Consider the following 22,914-nt stretch of genomic DNA (forward strand, 5'->3'; position numbering starts at 1 on the left):
AAATAACTTTTTCTATTGGAATATATTTTAAAATGTAATTTATTTCTGTGATGCACTGCTGAAGTTTCAGCATCATTACTCCAGTCTTCAGTGTCACATGATCCTTCAGAAATCAGTCTGATATGCTGATTTGCTGCTCAACAAATTTCTTATCAATGTTGAAAAGTCATGCTGCTTCATATTTTAGTGGAGATTTCTTCAGGATTATTTATTGTAAAGTTAAAACACATTTTTAAAACAGAGAAAACTTTGCAACAATGTAAACCTATTTAGTAACTTTTAATCAAATGAATGCATTCTAACCAAATCAATTTAATTTCTTTAAAAAAAACTAACTGACCCCCACATTTTTTTATGGTATTTGTATGTGAGAATCACCTTTAAAATCCTATTAAAGTTCTATCAATTGTACACCATGCTAATTAAAGCTGCAGTCCGCAGTTTTTCCTCTTTGTCGCCATCTCTGTTCGAAATGTGCAATTGTAGTCATTCACGGAATTATCAACTTTACGTGAGATGTGCCGTGCCGAGGTACAACCATGGGTACAACTCACGTAAAGTTGATAATTCCTCGAATGACTGCAATTGCAGATTTCGAACAGAGATGGCGACAAAGAGGAAAAACTGCGGACTGCAGCTTTAATTAGCATGACGCGGATGAATACAATGTTTTGAGGAGAATGTGCCTATGGAATGTGCAGCTGTCAGTCGCTGCGCTGGTGTGGATACTGCCATTCACAATCGCAGATTCTACTTTTTGGAAGTATGACCAACATAAGAATTTTCACCCTAAAATGTCACCTGAATAAGTAACTAATATCCACTTTTGTTTTTCTGACCAACTTACTGAAAAAAAGCATAGCATGATTAAATCTAACGATCGATTATCATATATCACGTAAAACCGTGCAAATTATACTTAGCTCGACTCAAAACGGTAAACTTGAGAACAAAGGCAATGGAGCTTTAAATTGATTTAGAATACTCAAAACCATGCACATCATTTTTACTTGACCTACAAAATAATTAAAAATGGCTCTAATTGATTTTATAATCCAGAACTCAACTGCCAAGCTATAGTCTCTTTCCCCTGACAACACATTTCATTTCCTCAAAGATTTTACCACTGGATGGCAACATAGAACAAAAATATCCCAGCCAAGGACCAATCAAAAGGCAGAGAAAGAGACATTGGCCAAAGCAGGCATGAGAAGAGCTTGAGGAAAATTCTCTAGCATTTTTCCAAAGGACATGGATAATCTGTGGCAGCCAGTATATTTATTATTTATCAAGATAAACATTAACCATATAATATTAATAGTAGGTAGTAAAGTGCCCATCTAAAAAAATAAAAAAGCACTGTTAAGACAAGATTTTTTTATTTTAAAAATATCCACTGCTGATACGTTACACTTTAACCATATATATTTTGCATAAAGAAATCTTACATAATAGAATTACAATATTAGTTACAATCTGCATATAGAATATTTAACATTTCAACAACTTTTGTAGTGTAAAAACATTAAAACACAAACAAAATGGTATATATATATATATATATATATATTTATAGAAAGATATCCATGTTTGCTGATGGGTACCACCACAGGAATAATCCAGGCCGATATCTACACAGGAACAGGCAGGTCGGGAATAAAACCGTGTAGATGGGAAATGCACAGATCCTCATTCGGCAGGAAGTATGCAGCTGAACCATTTGGGGTGCTTTGAGTATGAGGTCCTGTTTCTAACACCACAGCCTCTTTAGCCTCCGCACACCTCTGCGGTGCACTTCCTGTCCCATGAGCCTCTGCTGTGGTGACCTGCGCTTAGACCCATCAAGCATCCTGTGGTCGGAGTCTGCTGCGGTTTCACAAGGGCCAGGGTAGGTCACTGAAATCCACAGGTCCACCAAGGCCAGCGTCCGCTTCTAGGAGGCTCATGATAACAGCCATGGCTGCCTCGTCATTACTGGGGCTGCTGGATCCGGGCTCTTCCATGATGTCAATGCTAAGATGCGAGTTATCACCTGCAGGCGGAGAGATTCGTTTAGTGCACTTGCATGAGAATACTATATTTGCGGTTCACTGAAGCGAGACCGACTCGTGTACTCACTCATTAATGAATTATTTGAATATGGGTATCCTATCGAATCGGGTCCGGGCACAATTCCTGCTGACGGCAGGTCTGGAGTTCCACCATTTTGAATCTACAACATAAGAGATAAATGTTAAAGAAAAACAAGAAGAAGTGTTTCCGAATCGAAGAAACAGATTGCCAAAGCGAACATTGCAGGAGAGTTCACTCTGGCTGATAAAAACCTTCGAACTACCATTGGTCCATGGCGATTATGTAAAGGTGTGGCTCTGAGACTCCGTGGAAATGTTCACCAGTTCATTTCTCCTATCCACATCACTATGATCGGATGCTTTCTGTGTTCTCACATATTTACATACTCATCTAAACGGGGCTCTCAGCTTTCTTCTTTTTACCCCTTCGCCGTGAGTATATCTTGGTCTCAATACTATGTGGTCAAGGACCTATTTACGAGGAAAGTGTCTCACCTTCTTGCCCCCTGGAGAGCAGGTGTCCGGTGGGGGAGTGGCAGTGATATTTAAAGGACTTGAGCCACAGCTGGAGGGTGAGGAGCCTCGGATCCTGGGGGCAGGACATCATTTTATAGAATCAAGATCATTTTTGTGACGGTGTAACCTAAATGTGCCAGATGCTGCAAGTACCTCTGAATCTCCATCACTTCCTCAGCTATCATGCGTCCTATCTTGCCAGCGCCCGCTCTGGTCCCTCCCGGAATACCAGGAACCGTCTGAAGAGGGCGTTTCCCTCCACCTGCCATAAACATACACAATTTTTAAAAACAGGCGTGTATGAGAAACTGCTGTTCAACAGCTGGAAAATGATCTCACCGTCTCCTGATGTTAAAACGCTGTCCATACTCTGAGGGGACGAGGCTGTCTGGGAATAACTAGGATCTGCTCCTTCAAGCACGCTGCCCCTGAAACAAGCAACAATATTATTCTGTATTAAAGTCAACAAGAAATATATTTTGAAATCCATTTACATTCGAAATGTAACATTTCTGTATAAAATAAATAAATAAAAGAAAACAACAAAATATATTTAGTACTATTTAATCTAAGTAATATCAGATTATATGTATACACACAATTAAATATATTAAATAATAACATTGTTATTATTAGGAAAAACAATAATAATTATAAATTAAGTTATTACTGCTTAATTTATGTAATATTATAACAATAATATGTATTAGTAGTAGTAGTAACGTCTCCGGTTACTTTCGTAACCTCGGTTCCCTGAAAGGCAGGGAACGAGACATTTACGTCGATGACGTAGTATGGGAACTCCTCCCCTTCTTCACTTCTGCTGAAATCTTATGGGCTAACGCCAGCTGGAGACAGCTGGCCAATTGACGCAAAATATGCAAATACTGACAAGCGCTGGCAGTATAAATTGCGTACACTTCGTCAATTGCATCAGAATCACGACTGAACGCTCGAATGAACAAGCGACACGGCGTTCGACGTAAATGTCTCGTTCCCTGCCTTTCAGGGAACCGAGGTTACGAAAGTAACCGGAGACGTTCCCTTTCAAGGCGGTCACTTCGACATTTACGTCGATGACGTAGTATGGGAACTGTGTCAAATCCCGCCGTGGAGCAGTGACCCACCCACTCGAGAATGACAGAACCTACATCCAATAGCTGTGCTACTGGAAATACAAGCTCCTGATAGGGCGAAGCGAGCCAATAGCGCGCTTTCTAAACCTTGTCAAAATTTGCATATCCCAAGCAAATGATATAGAGGGAAGCCTTGCACTGAATCATTCAGGGCAGAACAACACAACATAATAGCAAGTATAATACAAGTCAGCAGCAAAGCGGCGACAGTTGCATAAGCACAACACATAAAATCCAGAATTCATGCACAACCTGAAAGCTCAACTCACCGAAAGCACTTGAGATGCAACAGAAGGTACATCCAACTTATAAAATCTGGCGAAAGTATTCTGAGAAGACCAGCCAGCAGCAAAACACAAGTCCCTTATAGACATACCTCTGGACCAGGCCCACGAAGAGGCGATCGCCCTCGTCGAATGAGCTTTAATGTTGAGGGTAGGGCTGGGCGATATATCGCACGATATTGTTATGCGCATCTCATCAGTAAAGCCGGTTCCTTGATTAGTATTAAATCGCCTTCACCTGCTTTCAGATGGAGCGGCATTTACTACAAAGAGCCGTAGTTAACTGACTAGCTGAGCCATATCGCATTAATATCGCGGACGTATCGCCAGCGATATTTAATGCGATATGGCTCAGCTTGTCAGTTAACTACGGCTCTTTGTACACAGCAAAAACTCCAGTGTTAAATTAACACTCCTGGGAGTGTATATGAGTCCACACTCAAGAGTGTTAAAGTTAATGAGATAATTAAGTGATTAATTGAGTGATGATTGAGCATCTAAAGAAGGAGAAAATCTAAAATTGTAAGCCACCGTTATGGCGATCATTGTTTGCTTTAGTTGGTCTCTTGACCCTTAGATTAATAACTTTAGATTTTGTTTGGCTGTTGTATCTGAGTTATAACTGCCAGATCAACAAAGAAAAAAAAAGATCTAATTATGTTGGTTATATTATGACAATCATCATTTGATCTTTATGTTTGTGATTTATGCTGTTGATTACAACATAACTGTGATTCTGCATAAATATCCAGAATTTTAGATATAATGTAAAGGATTTCTTAAGAGTTGTTTAAAAAAAAAATCTTTCTTTTAGGCACACACAGATATCAAGATTCAGTCAATGCATCTCAACAATGGTGACGAGCAGAATATTCAATTAGGAAAAGTAAATTACATAGACAATTCAGATCATAATTTATTCATACCGCAATGCATGATGGGAGCCATTAATGAGTTGTGATTGGTGGCAGCCACTGCAACATGCATTATTATTGTCACCATTCTTGAGATTCACAGGCTGATTATTGATGTCTGTGTTTCTAAATAAATTCATATGGAAGTGTATTGATCAGAACAATGATTATTAAATATTTTGGATTATAAGAAAAATACTGATAATAATATGATGTAGAATCACAAAGCTGTTGCTAATGATTTAAACCAAACTATCTCAATAAGTTTCATTTTTCAGATCACAGCATGATTATGCCAAAACATAACCAACACTATCAGATCACACTTTTATTTGTTCATTTGACTGTTATAAATCAAAATCAATAACAGCAGACAAACCAATTTAAAGAAGAAAGTATAAGGGTCAAGAGTCCAACTAAAGCAAACACTGATCGCCATAACGGTGGCTTACAATTTGTGATTTTCTCCTTCAGTGATTCTGCTTGTTAACATCAGGTGTCTTCAATAATGCTCAATCATCACTAAATTAATCACTTAATTATCTCATTAACTTTAACACTCTTGCGTGTTAATTTAACACTCATATCTGCATCATATCTTTCATCTGAAAGCAGGTGAAGGTGATTTACTACTAATCAAGGAACCGGCTTTACTGAAGAGATGCGCATAACATATCGTGCGATATATCGCCCAGCCCTAGTTGAGGGGACAGACCACCCCCTGGCAATCATAAGCCAAAGTGATAGCGTCCACAATCCAGTGAGCGAGTCTCTGTTTTGAAACTCCACGTCCCTTGTTACAACCGCCAAAGCACACAAATAGCTGATCCGACTGGCGAAAAGCGGCTGAGCGAGTCATATACATCCGTAAAGCCCTGACTGGGCAAACAGCGTTCTGAGCGTCAGTATCAGGCGACGATTCAGAAGACAACGCAGGCAGTAAAACAACCTGCGCTTTGAACGGAGTATTGAGTGACTTCGGAACGTAACCCTGTCTTGGCCGAAGAGTGACATTACAATCTCCCGGTCCAAAACGAATGCAGTCCTCGTGAACCGAGAAAGCTTGCAGGTCCCCCACACGTTTCGCTGAAGCGAGAGCGAGAAGCAAAGCAGTTTTCAGGGAAAGCTCCTTGACCGCAATTGAAGGCAGTGGTTCAAACGGTGGAAGAGACAGAGCCCTCAACACCAGGGCTAAATCCCACGGCGGCACAGAAGGCGGCCGTGACGGACACAATCTCCTAGCTCCCCTGAGAAAACTGATCACCAACGCATGTTTACCGATCGACTGTCCTTCGATCGGGGGGTGAAACGCAGCAATTGCAGCCACATACACCTTCAGAGTGGACGGTAAACTCCCATTATCCCTCCTGTGCTGAAGGAAGCGTAGAATATCCGACACGGTGCAGTTACCCGGGTCAATACTGATATCCTGGCACCATTTAGAGAAAACTTCCCATTTCAATTTGTATAAACGCCTAGTGGATGGGGCGCGCGCCTCAGAGATAGTGCTCATTGCTCGAGAGTGTAGAGCGTCCCGCTCATTCAGAGCCCCCGCAGCGGCCACACATGAAGGTCGCCATACCGTGCCGTTCGCCTGCGATAACAAGTCTCTCCTGAGCGGAATTTCCCACGGGGAGTCCACTAGTAATTCCATCATGTCCGCGAACCAGGGCTGATTTGGCCAGTTCGGGGCAACTAGAATCACAGACGCTTTCTCCTCCCTGATTTTGCACAACACTGTAGGCAGAATCTTCACCGGAGGAAAGGCGTAAAGCCTGGCACTCGGCCAGCGCGAAGTCAAGGCGTCGGTTGTCCGTCCCAAGGGGGAGCGAGACAGCGAGAAGAACGTCTGGCAGTGCGTGTTCTCGCTCGAGGCGAACAGATCGACCTCCGCCCTCCCGAATCGATCCCAGATCATCTGCACCGATCCCGGGTGAAGCCTCCACTCTCCTTGAGGAATCCCATTCCTCGAGAGCATATCCGCTCCGCGATTCAAAACACCGGGAATATGCGCTGCTCTCACGGATAGAAAGTGCCGATCTGCCCATAGCAGGAGGCTCGCCGCCTGCTCGAATAGGGGTCTGGAGCGCACGCCTCCCTGGCGATTTATGTATGAGACCACCGACATGTTGTCGGTCCGAATCAGTACATGCTGACGCTCTAACTGTGACCGGAAGGCTTTGAGGGCTAAGGATTCCGCCTTCAATTCCAAGCGGTTTATATGCCACTTCCGCTGCGACTCCGTCCACAAGCCTGAGGCAGTCGCGCCCATGCACACCGCTCCCCAGCCTGAGGTTGATGCATCCGTCAAGACCGCGGTGCAATGCGCCACGGTGCCTATGGGGACTCCTGAACTGAATAACGCCGGGTTTCTCCACGGCACCAAAGTGCGAATGCAGCTGTGAGTGACCGTGATGCGCCTGAGGCCGGACGACCACTCCCCCTGAGGAACTCGGAGCTTCAACCAGATTTGAAGCGGGCGCATATGCAGTAGCCCCAGGTGACACACTGGGGAGGCTGCTGCCAGCAGACCTAACAGCCTCTGAAATTCCTTTAGTGGCACAGACCTGCCTGGTCTGAAGCGGTCCAGAGACAAAGCCAGAGACTGTATGCGCTCTCGAGAGAGATGGGCTCGCATCGATATTGAGTTCAAGCACACTCCCAGAAATGTTGTGGTCTGACTCGGTGCGAACACGCTTTTCTGTACGTTCACACGCATTCCCAGCGAGTCCAGGTGACGAAGTAGCATTTCCACATGACCGATTAGCACCTCTCGCGAGTGGGCTAGAATCAGCCAATCGTCCAGATAATTTAGGATGCGCATTCCGCTCGACCTGAGGGGAGAAAGCGCCGCGTCCACGCACTTCGAAAAGGTGCGGGGGGCAAGAGCCAATCCGAACGGTAGTACTGAGTACTGATAAGCTGTGCCCTCGAACGCAAACCTCAGAAAGCGCCCGTGGCGCGCTGCTATCTGGATATGAAAGTACGCGTCCTTTAAATCCACTGAAGCGAACCAATCCCCGGGACGAACTTGTGCCAGAATTTGCTTCAGGGTTGTCATTCTGAATGCGCGCTTGTGAAGTGCTCGGTTTATGGGTCTCAGGTCCAGGATTGGACGGAGACCCCCCCCCCCCTCTCTTGGGTACCATTCGCTCCTTTCTCGAGCAGACTGAGAACTTCCTGTCTCAGAACGGGAACGTTTTGGGGCAAAGTTAATAACGGGATCACGCCGTTGAAGCGGGGTGGTCTGCGTCTGAACTGAAGCGAATACCCGTGTCGAATTAAGCCCAACACCCATGGTGAGATGCCCGGAATTGATTCCCACGCACCCAGAAAATGACTCAGAGTGCGTGTTCGAACTGCGGTCATAACCGCCACCAGTGTGTTCAGACTGGAGCCGCACTCCCGCGAGGTTGTAAAAATGTCTATAATAATAAAAATGTATAACATTAAATGTTATTTAATATATATATGATTTTATCAATACTATTCTGTACTAGTATCATTAACAGAAATTAACATGAAGAGTTCAGATGCAAAAGCCTCTAGTGCCATCTGAAATTTTCTTCTAGAATGATAATTTTTATCAAGCTTGTATATTTAAGTTCAGTAATTTCACTTAAATGACAATTAATAGGTACTTTTCATTGTCATTTAAGTGAAATTACTGAACTTAAATATACAAGCTTGATAAAAATTATAATTCTAGAAGAAAATTTCAGCTGGGACTTAAGAGGCTTTTGCATCTGAACTCTTCATACACACACACACACACACACACACACACACACACACACACACACACACACACACACACACACACACACACACACACACACACACACACACACACACACACACACACACACACACACACACACACACACACACACACACACACACACACACATACATATATATATCATGATAAATAATACTACAAAATAGTACTAATATTACAGATATATAGTAGTATTTTTAGTTTTGAATAAATATAGATTTATTTAAAAACATTATTTTCTTCATTATGTCATCAGAAATCTTTTGTTAAATGTAACTTAAACTGTCTTTAAAAAACATCTATATTCTTTAGAATCACTTGCACTGGTTATTTGTGTACAGTAACACCAGGGTGATTTATTAAGAAAGTAGATGGGCTCATAGTCTATCAAAAAGTATGTAAACTGTGAGCACATTTCCTTTGCTTGATTCAAGGAATATGCTGTTTTAATCATTTTGGCCTAGCATCTTCTTAATGAAACAAACATTCACAACTGAAATGTGATGCGACACTTACGAAACCACAGTGTTTGTAGAGACTATATATTCCACTTCTTTGGTCCAGGGGTTCATGAAGCTGAACCAGCGGCTCCTTAGAGTGATGAAAGAGCCGTCTTTAATCTTGAACTTGTAACAGTTTGTATTAATCTTTTCTCTCATCTGTAGCACTGAAACAAAAAAGAGAGCATTTATTACAAATGTGATACTGACTGGCATTATAACAGTAAAATAAAACATTTATTTACAAACGGTATGAATGAGAGGATCAAGTAAATAAAACCGAAACCTTGTCTGTGGCACTCGGCGAGGTGACCGATATCATCCTGGTGAAAATACTCATAAAACGACGTCCCTAAAAGCTCCTGGGGCAAGTACGCCAGGATGGCTGTCGCCCTAAATGGAAACAATGAATTGTAGTGATGAGCTAACAGATTAGATGAGACACTAATACACTGATATGAGAACTGAAATCAATACTTGTAGAACCTTGAGGTTTCTGTGACAATTCAAGTCTCATTTCAGAGAGTAACCAAATCTGCTCACCTCAGGCATTATTAGTGTAAGTGTATACTTAAAAAGTGTAAACTAAACTGCATATTAAATCTTAGTGGTTTGCCCTGAGAGATTCAGTAAACATTCAGGAAATCTCACAAACGAATCACTCTTGTAGATGATGTTCTCACCTCTGGTCGACGAAAACGAACTTGCCATCGATAGCGTGGCGGGAGACGTATTCTGTGGGTTTAACACGGATGTCGCTGTTCATGGGCTGAGGGACGATATGCGGATGGAGGCGGCCGATGGCCACTAGACAGCTAAGGTTGCAGCCCTCATTATCAGGTTCGTTATCCTCGTCCAAACCCATCTTGGTGGGCGGCCAGCTTTTCAGATAGCCAGTGCTATGGATGGTACAGAAACTCTTGCGGTCTGCTGTAGAGAGGAGAGATTTTCCCATCAGTCTTTGAAGCAATGCAGTTGAAGGATTTAAAAGAACAACGGTCCCAGCAGGCTTCATGAAGACTGGTCTCCCACTGATCATTATAAACTTTTATTCCCCCTGCTGACACAAGCCAAGTCACTTTTATTATAAAAAGTCACTTTTTTTTTTTATAAAAAAGGCTTCTCTCCACTAATTAATAGACAAACCTTCTATGAATGAACATGCATATCCCCAGGACATTGCGTGTATTATTATGTTTTTGTCTACTAATGAAACCTTATTGGTAGCATGTATCATATTAAAATAACCTGCATATTGGTGTATATCACCTCCTTATAACATGCATTGTATGCTTGTTATATTAATCAGAGTATAAAGGGACACAAAACTGCCAGCACACTCTGATCAGGAAAATGCTTGAAGTTACACCTTTTTCATTGGTCAAGCCAAACTCAAACCAGAGATGTGACCTCTGCAGAAGTTAAAAGGGCATTATCTCAGTGACCCTGTCTCTCTTCTTGTTGTGTGAAAAAAAGAGTGGAGACATCCGCACAGGCAGAGGGGACTAAAAGGGCTTTCACACCGGAGGAACCTTTTCATAGTTCCTATAGTTCGCACCGCAGGAACTGGGAACGATTTTAGTTCTAGGAACGCCTTTTGGGGGAACTACATTAGCAAAGAGTAGGGTCTAGTCTCACGTAGCCAGATCTTCAGACTAATGGCAGAAGGACTGGACTCTATCGCAGCTTTCATTGGCCATGACTGACATGTAAAGCAACCAATCACAGTTCGTTTTGTTCCGCGTCATGTTTAGGGGCGTGAAAATGTCCCTACAATAACAGACCGGCGTGCAAATCTCTTGGACATATTTTAAAGAGTTTATGCTGCGAACTTTACATACTTTTGAAAATACAGCATTTAATTGATCCTAATAAGCGCTTATTGTCACAGGTGTAAACACGATGGCGTTCTTCCATGAGGGAGTTTGGCGCCACGGCATCTTGGTTTCCAGGCGGACCGTTAAAGAACGCAACACACACGTCTCCCGCACATCCTGTAGAATTCAACCAATCAGATGATGACAGTTAAGTGTGCCATATGCATAACCCAGCACAATGGGATCTACCAGTGACGCAACACGCAAGTGTACATTGATTGGGCGAACGCATGCGAAACATTGGCACCTGCTATTTTTAAAAAGCTGTGCAAACACAGTTTATAGCCTATATATTTACTCCACGAACATGGAAACTGCGATAGATGGACCGAAGCCGAAGTCCAGGAAGTAGACCAGCCTGTCTGGCACCAACATGCCACGTTCAAAGTCACCTTTCTTCCCCATTCTGATGAACTGAAGTTTAAATTTAGATATTAGATATTTGCAATAATGAGCAGTTGAATAGGTGTACCTAATAAAGTGGCCAGTGGGTGAGGGTGTGAGTGTGTGAATATGCCTTTTATTTCATACGATTTTTTAACTCATGCAAACAAACTGCAAGGCAAGTAATACCTTTCTTTTTGGAGCACGTTGAGGGAAAGTCTTTGTCCTCCATCTTGACAGAAGGACGGTTGCATTTCATTCTACAGAAGAATGATCGGCGAGCCCCTGAACACAGTCTGGAGGGGCCGGGAGTGATGTCAGTCTTCACTGGTAGACCAGCTTCAGAGAGAACTGAACATCAGTCCAAGTGCCTTTGGCTTAACTGTGAATCAAATGACTGCAAACACTTAATAAAACAAACTTTACTTTTGGCATCGATGAGTCGTTCCCGTGGAGCCGTGTCTGACGATGACAGCTGCTCTTTCACTTTGGCAATGTCTTTTGGATGCAGGTAGTCGAACAAACTCTGGCCAATCAGATCATTCTGATGGTTCAAAACAAAACAGTTTGTATTAACGTCAAACACTTCACTGCATAGCAGCAAGAGATCAGTGTAAAGAAAATATACCTGAGTGTAATTGAGAATTTTATAAACAGACTCCGAGACGAAGAGAATCTTTCCACGATCGCAACCAACTACAAAGAGGAAGCCATCAGCAGCCTGTAGAAAGAGGGGGAAGAAGAGTTTTAAAACAGATCCTCACCAGTTTTCCATATAATCAAATCTCGCAAGCCTTGGAGTTGAGATTTTAAACACACCCTTAAAATCAAGTGCTTTAATTCATCATCCGACAAGAATGCTGGTTTATAGTTGGCTTCTGTGTATGGGTTGGTGGCACCTAAAAGAAAAAGAAAGAAAGGGAAAAGTCAGGCATAATTAATATGGAAAAAGTTTGCTTTTAAAATCATAATGAGCTCATTTAGATCCATTTTGGCCCATGCTGTGGTAGAAAACTCTCACCTCGTAATGTCTTCATGTGTTGGACGGCCATGCGCAGTACAGTGAGCTTGTCCAACTTGCGAGACATGGCATTGCAAGTGGGGACTAACGATGCTAACTCGTCTATAAAACTGTTCATCTTATCCCTGCGCCTCTTCTCTATTTGACTGTGAGCCTCCCTAAAAAAAAAAATTACAAAAAAAATCAGCTGAAAAGATACAAGCACCAGATCTCATTTACATACAACATATTAACAAAGCAGAGAAAAGCCTCATCTTCACTCTACCTGGCATTCTTTATCCGGCCCTGCTGTTCATCCCTGGATTTAGGAGAAAAGATTTATTTATTTATTACTTATTAATCATTCATGTGTTCATCTCGTTATGTATTAGAACTATTTAAAGATAACAGCATGTAATTTGTTTATGGTAAAATGTTTACCTTCCCAGTGTCTTATCTTTGTCTGTGTCCATGCTATCACTGTGAAAATGAACAGCACCACAGAGTTCAATGAAACAAGTTTTTACAACAAATGATGTCAATTATTTTGAATGACCTCAGTTGGGCAAAGTTTATGTGAGAATTGTACTCACTCAAATGAAAAGCCATCAATTCTGTAAAACAAAATTAAAAACATATTTATAAATATTTAAAAATAACATTCTATTATATAAATATATGTCTATTGGTAACACTTTACAATAAGGTTTCTAGGGCTGCAACAACTAATCGATAAAATCGATAATAATCGATTATGAAAATCGTTGTCAACGAATGTCATTATCGATTAGTTGGTCTGCCTACGTCACGGGGAGCGTTTACTGGTGATTGGTTGAAACAGGCCAATCAGGATGCTCTCTGTCTTACACGCGCTTCATGAGGCACACACGCAAGGTCTCTCTCCCTCCGTTGCTCTGCCGTGCGCTCACGCTACACGGTTTGGAGCACAGTCTCTTCTGTCTCGCATACGCGCTCTTGCTTGCGTGCTCAAATCCCGGGAGTTTGAACTAATTTGCGAGCCGCTATCAATATGCGGGTGACTTCCAGAACTTCCGGGAGACTTGGGATGTCTGTATTTTGCGTCTCGAGCATCAGGTTGCGCAATCAGTTCGCTCGCAAACATAAGTGATGGATTAAAATAGTGCTACCGCAGAAATATTAAATTAAAACGGTCTTTACAAAGCGAAGCACTAAATATAAAGGCAGTTAATAACAGCAGCAGTAAATTATTGTTTTTTAGTCACTGTACTCAGTGGTTTTCAGCGAATGTTTGTGCATTAATGCATCATTTTTCCTGTCTTTTTAATCAAGCCTGTTAGCTTGCTGCGTACCTCCACTCCGCTCTCTTTATATAGCATTTGTCTACTATTAAGTTTTAATTGTTTTACAAACGCGATCTACTGCGCCTCTACGTTCACACGCTTGTTTTCAGTCTTTCTATATTTATTTTTACAAATTATCCTTATAATTCAATTAATTTTAAATAAAAATTAAATGAATTATATATTTGAGATGTTTTTAGTTTATATCTTCACATCTGAACAACATGTCTGTAAATTTGTTTTAACAAAAATTGTGTTAAAACAATATGTTGGATATAAATGTTTTTTTTTTTACATTAATCATGGTTGTCAACTTGCCATCAGCAATTATCATTAAAAACAATGCAAATATTGATATTTGTAAAACTCAATGTGTGGCTTTTGCACTTTTTAAAGTACACTTTTACACATAAATATCCTAATTTAGGGTTTTAGGTAACACTTTATTTTACGGTGTCCTTGTTACATATGTAACATGTACTTACTGTAGTAATAACAGTAAATTATGCATAATTACATGCAACTAACCCTCAACCAAATCCTACCCTATTCCTATAGTAAGTACATGTAGTTACTTAATATTACTCTGTACTTAAATATATAATTACACTGTAACAAGGACACCTTAAAATAAAGTGTAACAGGGTTTTATTTAGTCATAATAAACAAAAAATCTAATTGAATTTTTTATCCGATTAATCGAAAAAAATAATCGTCCGATTAATCGATTATCAAAATAATCGTTAGTTGCAGCCCTAAAGGTTTCATTTGTTAACATTAGTTAACTACATTAGTTAACATGAACTAACAAGGAAAAATGCTTATATAGCATTTATTAGTCTTAGTTAATGTTATTTTCAACATGTAATAATACATTATTAAAATCAAAAGACCAGAGCTAATATAAAGTAACAATGAACAGCTGGTTTTTTAAATTTTTTATTTCATTAAAGACTATAACAAATGTTTTGCTCATTGTTAGTTAATGCATTAACCATTTAACTAATGGGACCTTACTGTGTTTCCAATATTTTACTTTAAAATAAAATAATTGTATAACTTACATATTATTTATAATTAAGACAATAAGTGAAAAAGACATTGTTTTTTTCAGATATTTGAGGAAAAAAAGATGCTTGTGCTGAAAAACAGGTAACTTTTTTTTTAAATAATTAAAATTATTTCAGTTTTTTTAGTGCAAAAAAAAGAGTAAATAATTTAAAAAGGTCCCTATTACTGTTTTCTGTAACTATTTTATTTTTTATTAAACAAAATACGGAACTGCTCAGACCAAGTTGCAAGGTACAAAAACCCATAAATGTTTTTTTTTTTATTTTTTTACTATTATTATATCCTATACTATCAGGAGTTTACTCACTGGTATTCGGTGGTGCTGCCCTTCCTCTTGCGGGTGTAGTCCATGCCCGTGGTGCCAATGGAACTGCTGATGAGATCTGCCGAGCTCTGGGATATGAACTCATTCATCGTGGAGGAGATGTCCATTCTTTGGTCTGCCATTAGATCATCTTAAGAGAAAAAAGATTCTAAGAACATTACAGTTCTTCAAAGTGGCGACAATATGCTATAAATTATATCAATGTGCGTGTATAGAAAACAAAAGATGCTCACTGCACAGATTCAGTCAATCAGCTGTGTTCAATACATGGCATTCCACCTGTGGCAAGATCCTGTGAAAAACAATACAGCTGCATTTACCAAATGGGTTTCAAACAACGAAAAACTATATTTCAGTTTCACATAGACGTCACACTTGAGGTTATGAGTTACAGTCAAGACTAGTCAGTATTCATTAATAGAAAATAGCTGACTTCACTTTGTCTGAGAAGTGAACCATTATTTTTTTGACCAAACAGTTTTGGACCCCCATTGACTTCCATTGTATGAAAAAAAAACAAAAAAAAAAACAGACATTTCTCAAATTAAAATGTTATGCAGGTTTGAGGGTGAAAACATGATGGCAGAACTTTCATTTTGGGGTGAACTATCTCTAAGTTGTTAATAGGTTAGCTTGGGCAACCTTGTTATTAACAAGCAAATGAGGAAAAACAATCTCGCTCATACTCCCACACTCACTCACATACACCAGGAGGAATGACTGAGCTTCATCAATGACCTGATCTGGTTGCCAGGAAACCCTTGGAAAGCTCGCAATCTAGGCCACATTTAGATTACAGAAACGCAACTGGCAGAAAGAAAGGACCAGAAGACCGATTTTCTCCAGCCGTAAATGAAACAGGACTCCCCTGTGTTCAAACGGGATTTTCTGCTGAAATTGTGTTCACAGACCCTTCAATCAGCCGTTTCAATGCCCACTCTGGAGCAAGAGCACAGTTTTACATGCGACAACACATCAGTCATAGTGTTATAATAACAGTGTTATTGGGTATATAACAAAACTGGTTTTATTCAAGCATACAGATGCATAGCTCATGCATCACCGGCACTCTGCCCATCTTTAAAATGATCTATTCTTGAATGCGTGGGCTTGCCTTCAGACTGCCAGATATAAAGAAAAGAAAAAAAAAAAGAGGAAGAAAGTGACGAGCAAAAAAGATAGAAGTAGGTCATCTCAGTTTATTTGAATTCAAGATGATTTCAGTTTGACGAAAGCCAACTATGCATATTAAAGCTCCCTTGCATTATACCTGTATTACTCATCCCAATTATGAGCCTCAATTTTTTGTTACAGTTACAGACAAATTCAGGAGAAACGTGACGTGTGTGGATGAATGGAAGAAAGTCCAGATGTGGTTAAAGGAAAAACAACTCATTCTGGAAGTCAATAGTGATGAACGCCCTAATGATGAGAGTTTGATGCTGTACTTTAGGAATGCAGCACACCCATCTTACAATATGAAAGCAGCATTCACATAATAACTTGTTCGATTTTTCATGACTGGAAGCAAACTGTCCTGTCCTTTAAGGTATAGTAGTTTTTACAAATATCAGGTTGGGACAAGCTGTCACATTTGTTTTAAATGTTTTAAATTCTTTAAGTACTATTTGTTGTCGATATTAATTAATTACTTTTTTAATATTAATATTACACTGAAATATACAAGTAAAAAAAATAACATTTCTATTCTATTAATAATACATATTCAAAATAAATACAAACATATGAACTACATTTTAATAATAAATATTTATATTTAAAATAATTAATAGTTGCACAGAACATCTGACCTTTTGTAAAAATGAGTTTACATGGTCAGTGTCACAAACAGGTAATTTTCTGAAGAGACACGATCGCTTTTTACACTGAACAGATTGAATTTAGGCTTTTATTCACATATAAACACTCATTCATCAACGCTCACATCAGTTGTGGTAAACAGAAGCTCAAGAATGTTCGATTGACGTGCGAGAACCAAAGAGGTTCATTCTCGTGTGTTACGCAGCACGTTTGAGCTTCCTCAAGAACCAATGAGATATGTTCTCACGTGTTGTGTTTGGTTGAGCTTCTGTTTATGTTCGCTGATCAATGTTCAAATGTGAATAAAAGCCTAAATTCAATCGGTTCATCAGAAAATGTGGAGTTAACCACTTAATTCATATGGATTATTTTTAAGATCCCTTCATGAACTTTTTGAAACGTAGCTGTCAACAGTGGGACAGAAATCGCACAGATTTCATCAAAAAAGATCTTCATTTGTGTTCCGAAAGATGAACGATAGTCTTACAGGGTTTGGAACGACATGATGAGGGCGAGTAATTAATGACAATTTTCATTTTTCAGTGAACTATCCCTTTAAATATTCCACGTTTAATTAAAATGACAGATTTTTTAAATGGGTTTTTGGACCCCACTATGTGTGTGTTTAAGCATATAAATAAATGTAAATGTATATATACAGCCATATTGTAGATATATATATACAGCCATATTGTGTATATATATATATATAAAGTCAATTGTCTCTAGCTCTTATTACTTACGCGGACTGGTTAAAAAAAGCACATATAGATGGTGGCCAACCTCACAACCTTTAAACTGGTATCTTTACAACGACAGTAAAACGGACTTGGGTAAACCACAATCGGAAGCACAATGACGCTACTGATTAACATAGCCCTGACTCAAACCCTACCTAGAAAGCATCACTTGTGAGAGCCTACTAAGCCTCACAAAATGCTGCCTAGATAGACAGCCAGCCACTAAGGATCCGAGAGCCCCAATTTAGAAGGCGAATACAGCAGTCAAATAATGTAAATGCAAGTAACGTTAGCTTTTGAAGTGACTAACCCACACAGGAGGCTCAAGCACACTTGCACTCCCTCTATTCAACCGACTTAAAGGCGACGCAGATCATTAACCTCACATCGATGACGGGTGTCTCTGTGGCTGCGTTCTGCTATGATTGATGGCTTTCTTACTTAAATCACTGACACCATGGTTGATTTTGTTGTGGTGGCAGCTGCATCGGTTCTAAGGTATTCAACCTGAGAAATGTCACAGACGCCCCTCCTACTGAAATCAATATTCGAGAGGACAAAAAACCGCACATAATACATCGATAAGCATTACGCGATACATAGAGATAATTGTCAAACGTCAAAACGTCACACTTACCGGAGGAATAGCTGATCATCACAGTTTATTCGGTTATTTGACGTCCGGTCCGTGAGGAACTGTGACATAAACGGAATCAGTCTCTGACCTACTTTTCTTTCCTTCGTGTGACTGTCGGACCACTAACCTATATTTTCCACCAATAAGATCTTTGGATAAATAGTTGCACTTATTTTGGCCAATCAGAATGGAGGTTACATTCACGGCAGAATGATTGACATACAGAATAGCCAATCAAACAGGGTTTATTGCGATTCACCGACATGGCTGATGATCCCAGTAAGGGGTGGTTCTCAATCGCATGTTGCTGCATTGTCTAATGTTCTTGCCTATTTATTTCTTTTTTTTACAGTGATGGTTCTTGCTCAATGGAGAAATGGATGAGATTGTTGAGAATCATACGCTTAAATTCTAGATGCAAAATTCTAAACTGTTATTTAAAATAAGAATTCCAAAGGATTTCCCCAGATATGTAATATGTAACAGTATTACAGTATTCTTAATAGTTTATATTATTTAATAAAAATGTGGCTTTTCAAATAAATCTACATAATTCATTTGAGAGAAACTAGCCGAATTTGAATGAATTAAGTGAACATTTTGAATATGAATGTGTTAAAAAAAAACATCATAATGAAAACAAAGGTAGCGGAGACAAGCAACTGGATACATAAACAAATAAAACAAAAAGGGGAAGAATTACAAAGGATTTCCCCAGATATGTAACAGTAATACAGTATTCGTAATATTTTATATTATTTAATTAAAAAGGTGGCTTTTTAAATAAATCTACACATTCGTTATTTAATCATTTCTTGTGTTGCGATGAGCGGGATCAGGGCAAGGTGTCCATCAAAAAGTTTTGAAAAAGCATACATTTGTTAAAATGTATTATTCATGCAGCTTATTTGTCACACCACATGAATGTTTAAAACGAACTAATGTAGACAAAATCTGATTTAAAAATTATGACTAGTTAATACATTTAGAAGATACACATTTTCTTTTACACACGATTCACTATATAAAAAAAAAAATCAGTTTTAGAAAGAATAATTATAATATATAATTTATATAATTCTAAATATATATTTGGATGTACATTATCAATTTTGTGTATATAAAGTTGGCTATACAAACTATATATTAATTCATTAATTTTTCAATCATCATTATAAGCATATACTGTTTTTCTTCTCGCTTTCTCTGTAAGTTGAATAGAGAGATACGAGTGTGGAAAAGTGCTTTTTATTTTAGTTGTAAAATAGAATCGTACATGCTTGAATGGTCACATGAAAACAACCCCATGACGTCATCATCACGCGTCTTATGTTATTAGACCGGATGTTTCATTTGTACCTCCAGTGATTGTAACCTTATTTGCTAAAAAAAATATAGCAACGCACACGTTATCTGCAGTCAGTATTGTGGTTTGGCATCTCACGATGTTTGTAATTTACGTAAGCTACAATGTAACACATTAGCAGACCTTTCATTCAATAAAACGGTCAGCCGAATGAAATCGCCACACGTAGACAGCCGTTAAACAACTAACAACATCAACATCAAGGTAAGTAAAGCATGTGTAGTTTATTTATCATAATTTTTTTAAAATAAAGTTTTAAAAAACATATTTGTATCGTACTTCTGTATTACACTATTAGATGTATTATACGTGTTAATATATAACATATATATATATATAAAAGTTATATATATATAATTGTGTTGTCTTTTTTTCTTGTGTTTAAGCCAAGTGCACCATGGGTGCTGAACAAAGTGGAGATGCTGAACATAAACATTCAGAATTCAGTGCTTCAGGTACTAAACATAATATCAGCTGATTTTTATACATGGGAATGGTATCATTATCTGTAATTTGTCAGTTTTAATTATATACATAAATCTGTTAAAAAGGAGATGTTTCTTATGTTGTGTATATTCTCCCAGCATTACCTCAGTAAGTTCTGTCTTGTTGTTTCAGTTGTACCCTCTCCAGCCAAGCAAAGAGCCAAAATGGATGACATAGTAGTTGTTACCCAAGGAACTCAGTCATTACGGAATATCCATAATGATCCAGATGTTATAAAGCTACAGGAAATTCCCACCTTTCAGCCTCTTCTAAAAGGTAAGCAGCAGTCCAAATGCCAACTAATCTGATGCTAACAACCATGCTGTTAGTTTAGGTGTTTTTTTTATAAGCAAATAAATTGTTTAGAATTGGGCTGGGCTGACAATATTGATTAATCTATCTTAATTTTGATGAACGCATATGGATTTATAAATCCCAAGATCGATTTTTTTTTGTCCATGCTTTTTTCAGTTGATGAATGATCAAAACTTTGTAGTGCACCTCCCATCTAATAAATCACAATAAGCTTTGTTACTTTTGATATGAAACAGTCTTAGCTTCCAAATTCTTTAAAAAAAATTCATGAAATTCAAATAAATTTAATTTTGACATTTTTAATGTGGCATTACAGATCACTGTAGCTTCCTCAGTTCAACCGAACAGTTTAACCAAGTAGTCATCTAGATTTTTTTTTAAAAAGAGGAGCATTGTGTGATAAATATATGCAATATATTACATAGGCTATTCATTATTACTTTAATTAACCTGATGTCTTCATCATTTAATAATGTATCTGTAATGCTCATGAAAGATTTATTTAAATTCACATTCATTTATATTTCAATAACGAATTGGAGTGTAAAACATATGGAAGCTTGTTTCTGCCCCGGAATAAAAATATAAATGTTTGTGACTTTTTATTTCACAATTCTGACTTTTTTTCTCGCAATTGCAAGTTTATATTTCACAATTCCGACTTTTTTTTCTCAGAATTCATAAAATTCTCTAAACAATTTTTTTTCTGTGAGATAAAAATAGTCAGAATTGTGAGAAAAAAAATCACAATTACCTTTACTACGTGATGGAGTTAAGCTTCCATAGGAACATAATTATATAATTAAAAAGTTGATATAAAAACTGCCTTATGTGCATTAAAATGTTTGTATACAACTCCAGTTATATACGATTTTATGTAAGTGTTGAATTTCTTATCTAAAATTAACTAACAATTGTATTTGGGCTCTGTGGTTAATTGAAATTTTCAAATGAATCGGAATCTAATCGATTCATGAAATCTGTATCAATTCAGCCTTAGTTCATAATGTTATGAATCACAGTTTGGGCCTAATATTGGTGTCATCGTCTTAGGTGTGCTCAGTGGTCAAACCTCCCCCAGCACTGTCTGTTTAGAAAAGCTGGATTCCGCACAGGTACTGCAGCTCTGCGTCCGATATCAGGATCACCTTCACCAGTGTGCGGAGGCTGTTGCCTTTGACCAGAATGCTTTGGTCAAGAGGATCAAAGAGGTATTTACCATTATTTCTACTGAATTCTACTGTTTACAAGCTATCTGTAAATGCTAAACTTTTTTTCTCTCAGATGGATCTGTCAGTGGAGGCGCTATTCAGCATCATGCAGGAGAGGCAAAAGCGTTACGCCAAGTACGCCGAACAGATCCAAAAGGTCAATGAGATGTCGATGATTCTGAGACGCATCCAGATGGGTATCGACCAGACCATCCCACTGATGGAGCGTCTCAACAACCTGTTGCCCGAGAGCGAGCGCCTGGAAGCCTTCAGCATGAAGCCTGATGGAGACATCAAATAGATTTTGGCATCAGTTACAAAAAATAGTTCATAGTGGGTCCATACTGATTAACTTGTGCTTTATAGACCCACCTCTGGTCGTTACCTATGTAACTTCGCACTTTGCCTGGATAAGGTATTTTCTGGCTTAAAACAAGTTACAAGGTACAACATTTAAAACTAATACTGAAATGGTAAATATGTGTATATATTTATAGGCTTAATTGTGTGCTTTTAAAGGGCACGAGAAGATAAAATTCTGCCTTTGTAATATAAAATGTTATTTAATGAGAAGTCATGCATATGCTCTTGAGAGGCTGTCCATAGACTCATGTCATTAAAGTTGTTGGCATTAAATTGTTTATACACTTTCTGTTTGCAAAAGATATTTATTAAAAATAATCCTTTTGAAGGAGAGATAAAAAACACAACTTTTATTACATTATGTGATGTTAGGATCGTAAATATGCCTGCGAATGTGAATTCTTCTCAGTTATGCAGGTTAAATGTTTAGTTAACTAAATAGATATAATTATCTTGAGTTCAAAACTGAAATGATGGAGCATGAAGACGTCAAAACAAAAACATTGTTTCAAAATATCAGTTTCAAATGACAACGTGGAAATTCCCTTTAGTCAGCGATGATAGATTTATCCGACTAGAGCAGGGGTCTCAAACTCAACTTAACTGGGGGCCGCTGGAGGTGGAGTCTGGGTCAGGCTGGGCCGCATCAAGTATTCCACAAAAAATAGTATTCAAGTATTCCAAAAAAGGAGCACAACTGATCCAATCTTCTCAATATTTATTATTAACGTTTCTTCTGAACTGTTCCTCTGAATTTGAACATTCCTTTCTGTACATGATTGGTTCTTCATGA

The 22,914-nt window shown here is 38.7% G+C and overlaps 2 protein-coding genes across 2 annotated transcripts; one reads left to right on the forward strand and one right to left on the reverse strand.

The window, feature by feature from the left end:
* Positions 1–1,261: 1,261 nt before the first annotated feature.
* Positions 1,262–18,535, reverse strand: bmal1a (basic helix-loop-helix ARNT like 1a). The gene is made up of 19 exons (XM_056251011.1): positions 18,381–18,535; positions 15,416–15,474; positions 15,165–15,312; positions 13,058–13,078; positions 12,906–12,944; positions 12,751–12,783; positions 12,486–12,643; positions 12,284–12,363; positions 12,093–12,185; positions 11,891–12,008; positions 11,654–11,803; positions 9,887–10,133; positions 9,490–9,596; positions 9,220–9,370; positions 2,928–3,016; positions 2,742–2,850; positions 2,568–2,661; positions 2,119–2,212; positions 1,262–2,032 (listed from the first exon to the last, which is right to left on the reverse strand). Exons 3-19 carry the CDS (start codon positions 15,302–15,304, stop codon positions 1,875–1,877), a joined length of 1,881 nt encoding a protein of 626 aa, XP_056106986.1. The 5' UTR covers positions 15,305–15,312; positions 15,416–15,474; positions 18,381–18,535; the 3' UTR covers positions 1,262–1,874.
* Positions 18,536–20,119: 1,584 nt separating this feature from the next.
* Positions 20,120–22,408, forward strand: borcs5 (BLOC-1 related complex subunit 5). The gene is made up of 4 exons (XM_056251034.1): positions 20,120–20,201; positions 20,365–20,508; positions 21,601–21,758; positions 21,832–22,408. Exons 1-4 carry the CDS (start codon positions 20,144–20,146, stop codon positions 22,057–22,059), a joined length of 588 nt encoding a protein of 195 aa, XP_056107009.1. The 5' UTR covers positions 20,120–20,143; the 3' UTR covers positions 22,060–22,408.
* The last annotated feature ends 506 nt before the right edge of the window (positions 22,409–22,914 follow it).

This window comes from Rhinichthys klamathensis, unplaced genomic scaffold, assembly GCF_029890125.1.
Source record: "Rhinichthys klamathensis goyatoka isolate OS25496 unplaced genomic scaffold, OSU_Roscu_1.1 h1tg000076l_1, whole genome shotgun sequence".
Lineage (NCBI taxonomy): Eukaryota > Metazoa > Chordata > Actinopteri > Cypriniformes > Leuciscidae > Rhinichthys > Rhinichthys klamathensis.

Coding starts and splice junctions, on each gene's coding strand:
- bmal1a (XM_056251011.1), bottom strand. CDS start 15,304: ATGGCAGACCAAAGAATGGACATCTCCTCCACGATGAATGAGTTCATA. Junction 10,134..11,653: donor AACGTGCTCCAAAAAGAAAG/GTATTACTTGCC, acceptor TCCTCTCTACAG/CAGACCGCAAGAGTTTCTGT. Junction 2,033..2,118: donor TTCAAATAATTCATTAATGA/GTGAGTACACGA, acceptor CTCCGCCTGCAG/GTGATAACTCGCATCTTAGC.
- borcs5 (XM_056251034.1), top strand. CDS start 20,144: ATGGGTGCTGAACAAAGTGGAGATGCTGAACATAAACATTCAGAATTC. Junction 20,202..20,364: donor TTCAGAATTCAGTGCTTCAG/GTACTAAACATA, acceptor TTGTTGTTTCAG/TTGTACCCTCTCCAGCCAAG. Junction 21,759..21,831: donor TGGTCAAGAGGATCAAAGAG/GTATTTACCATT, acceptor TTTTTCTCTCAG/ATGGATCTGTCAGTGGAGGC.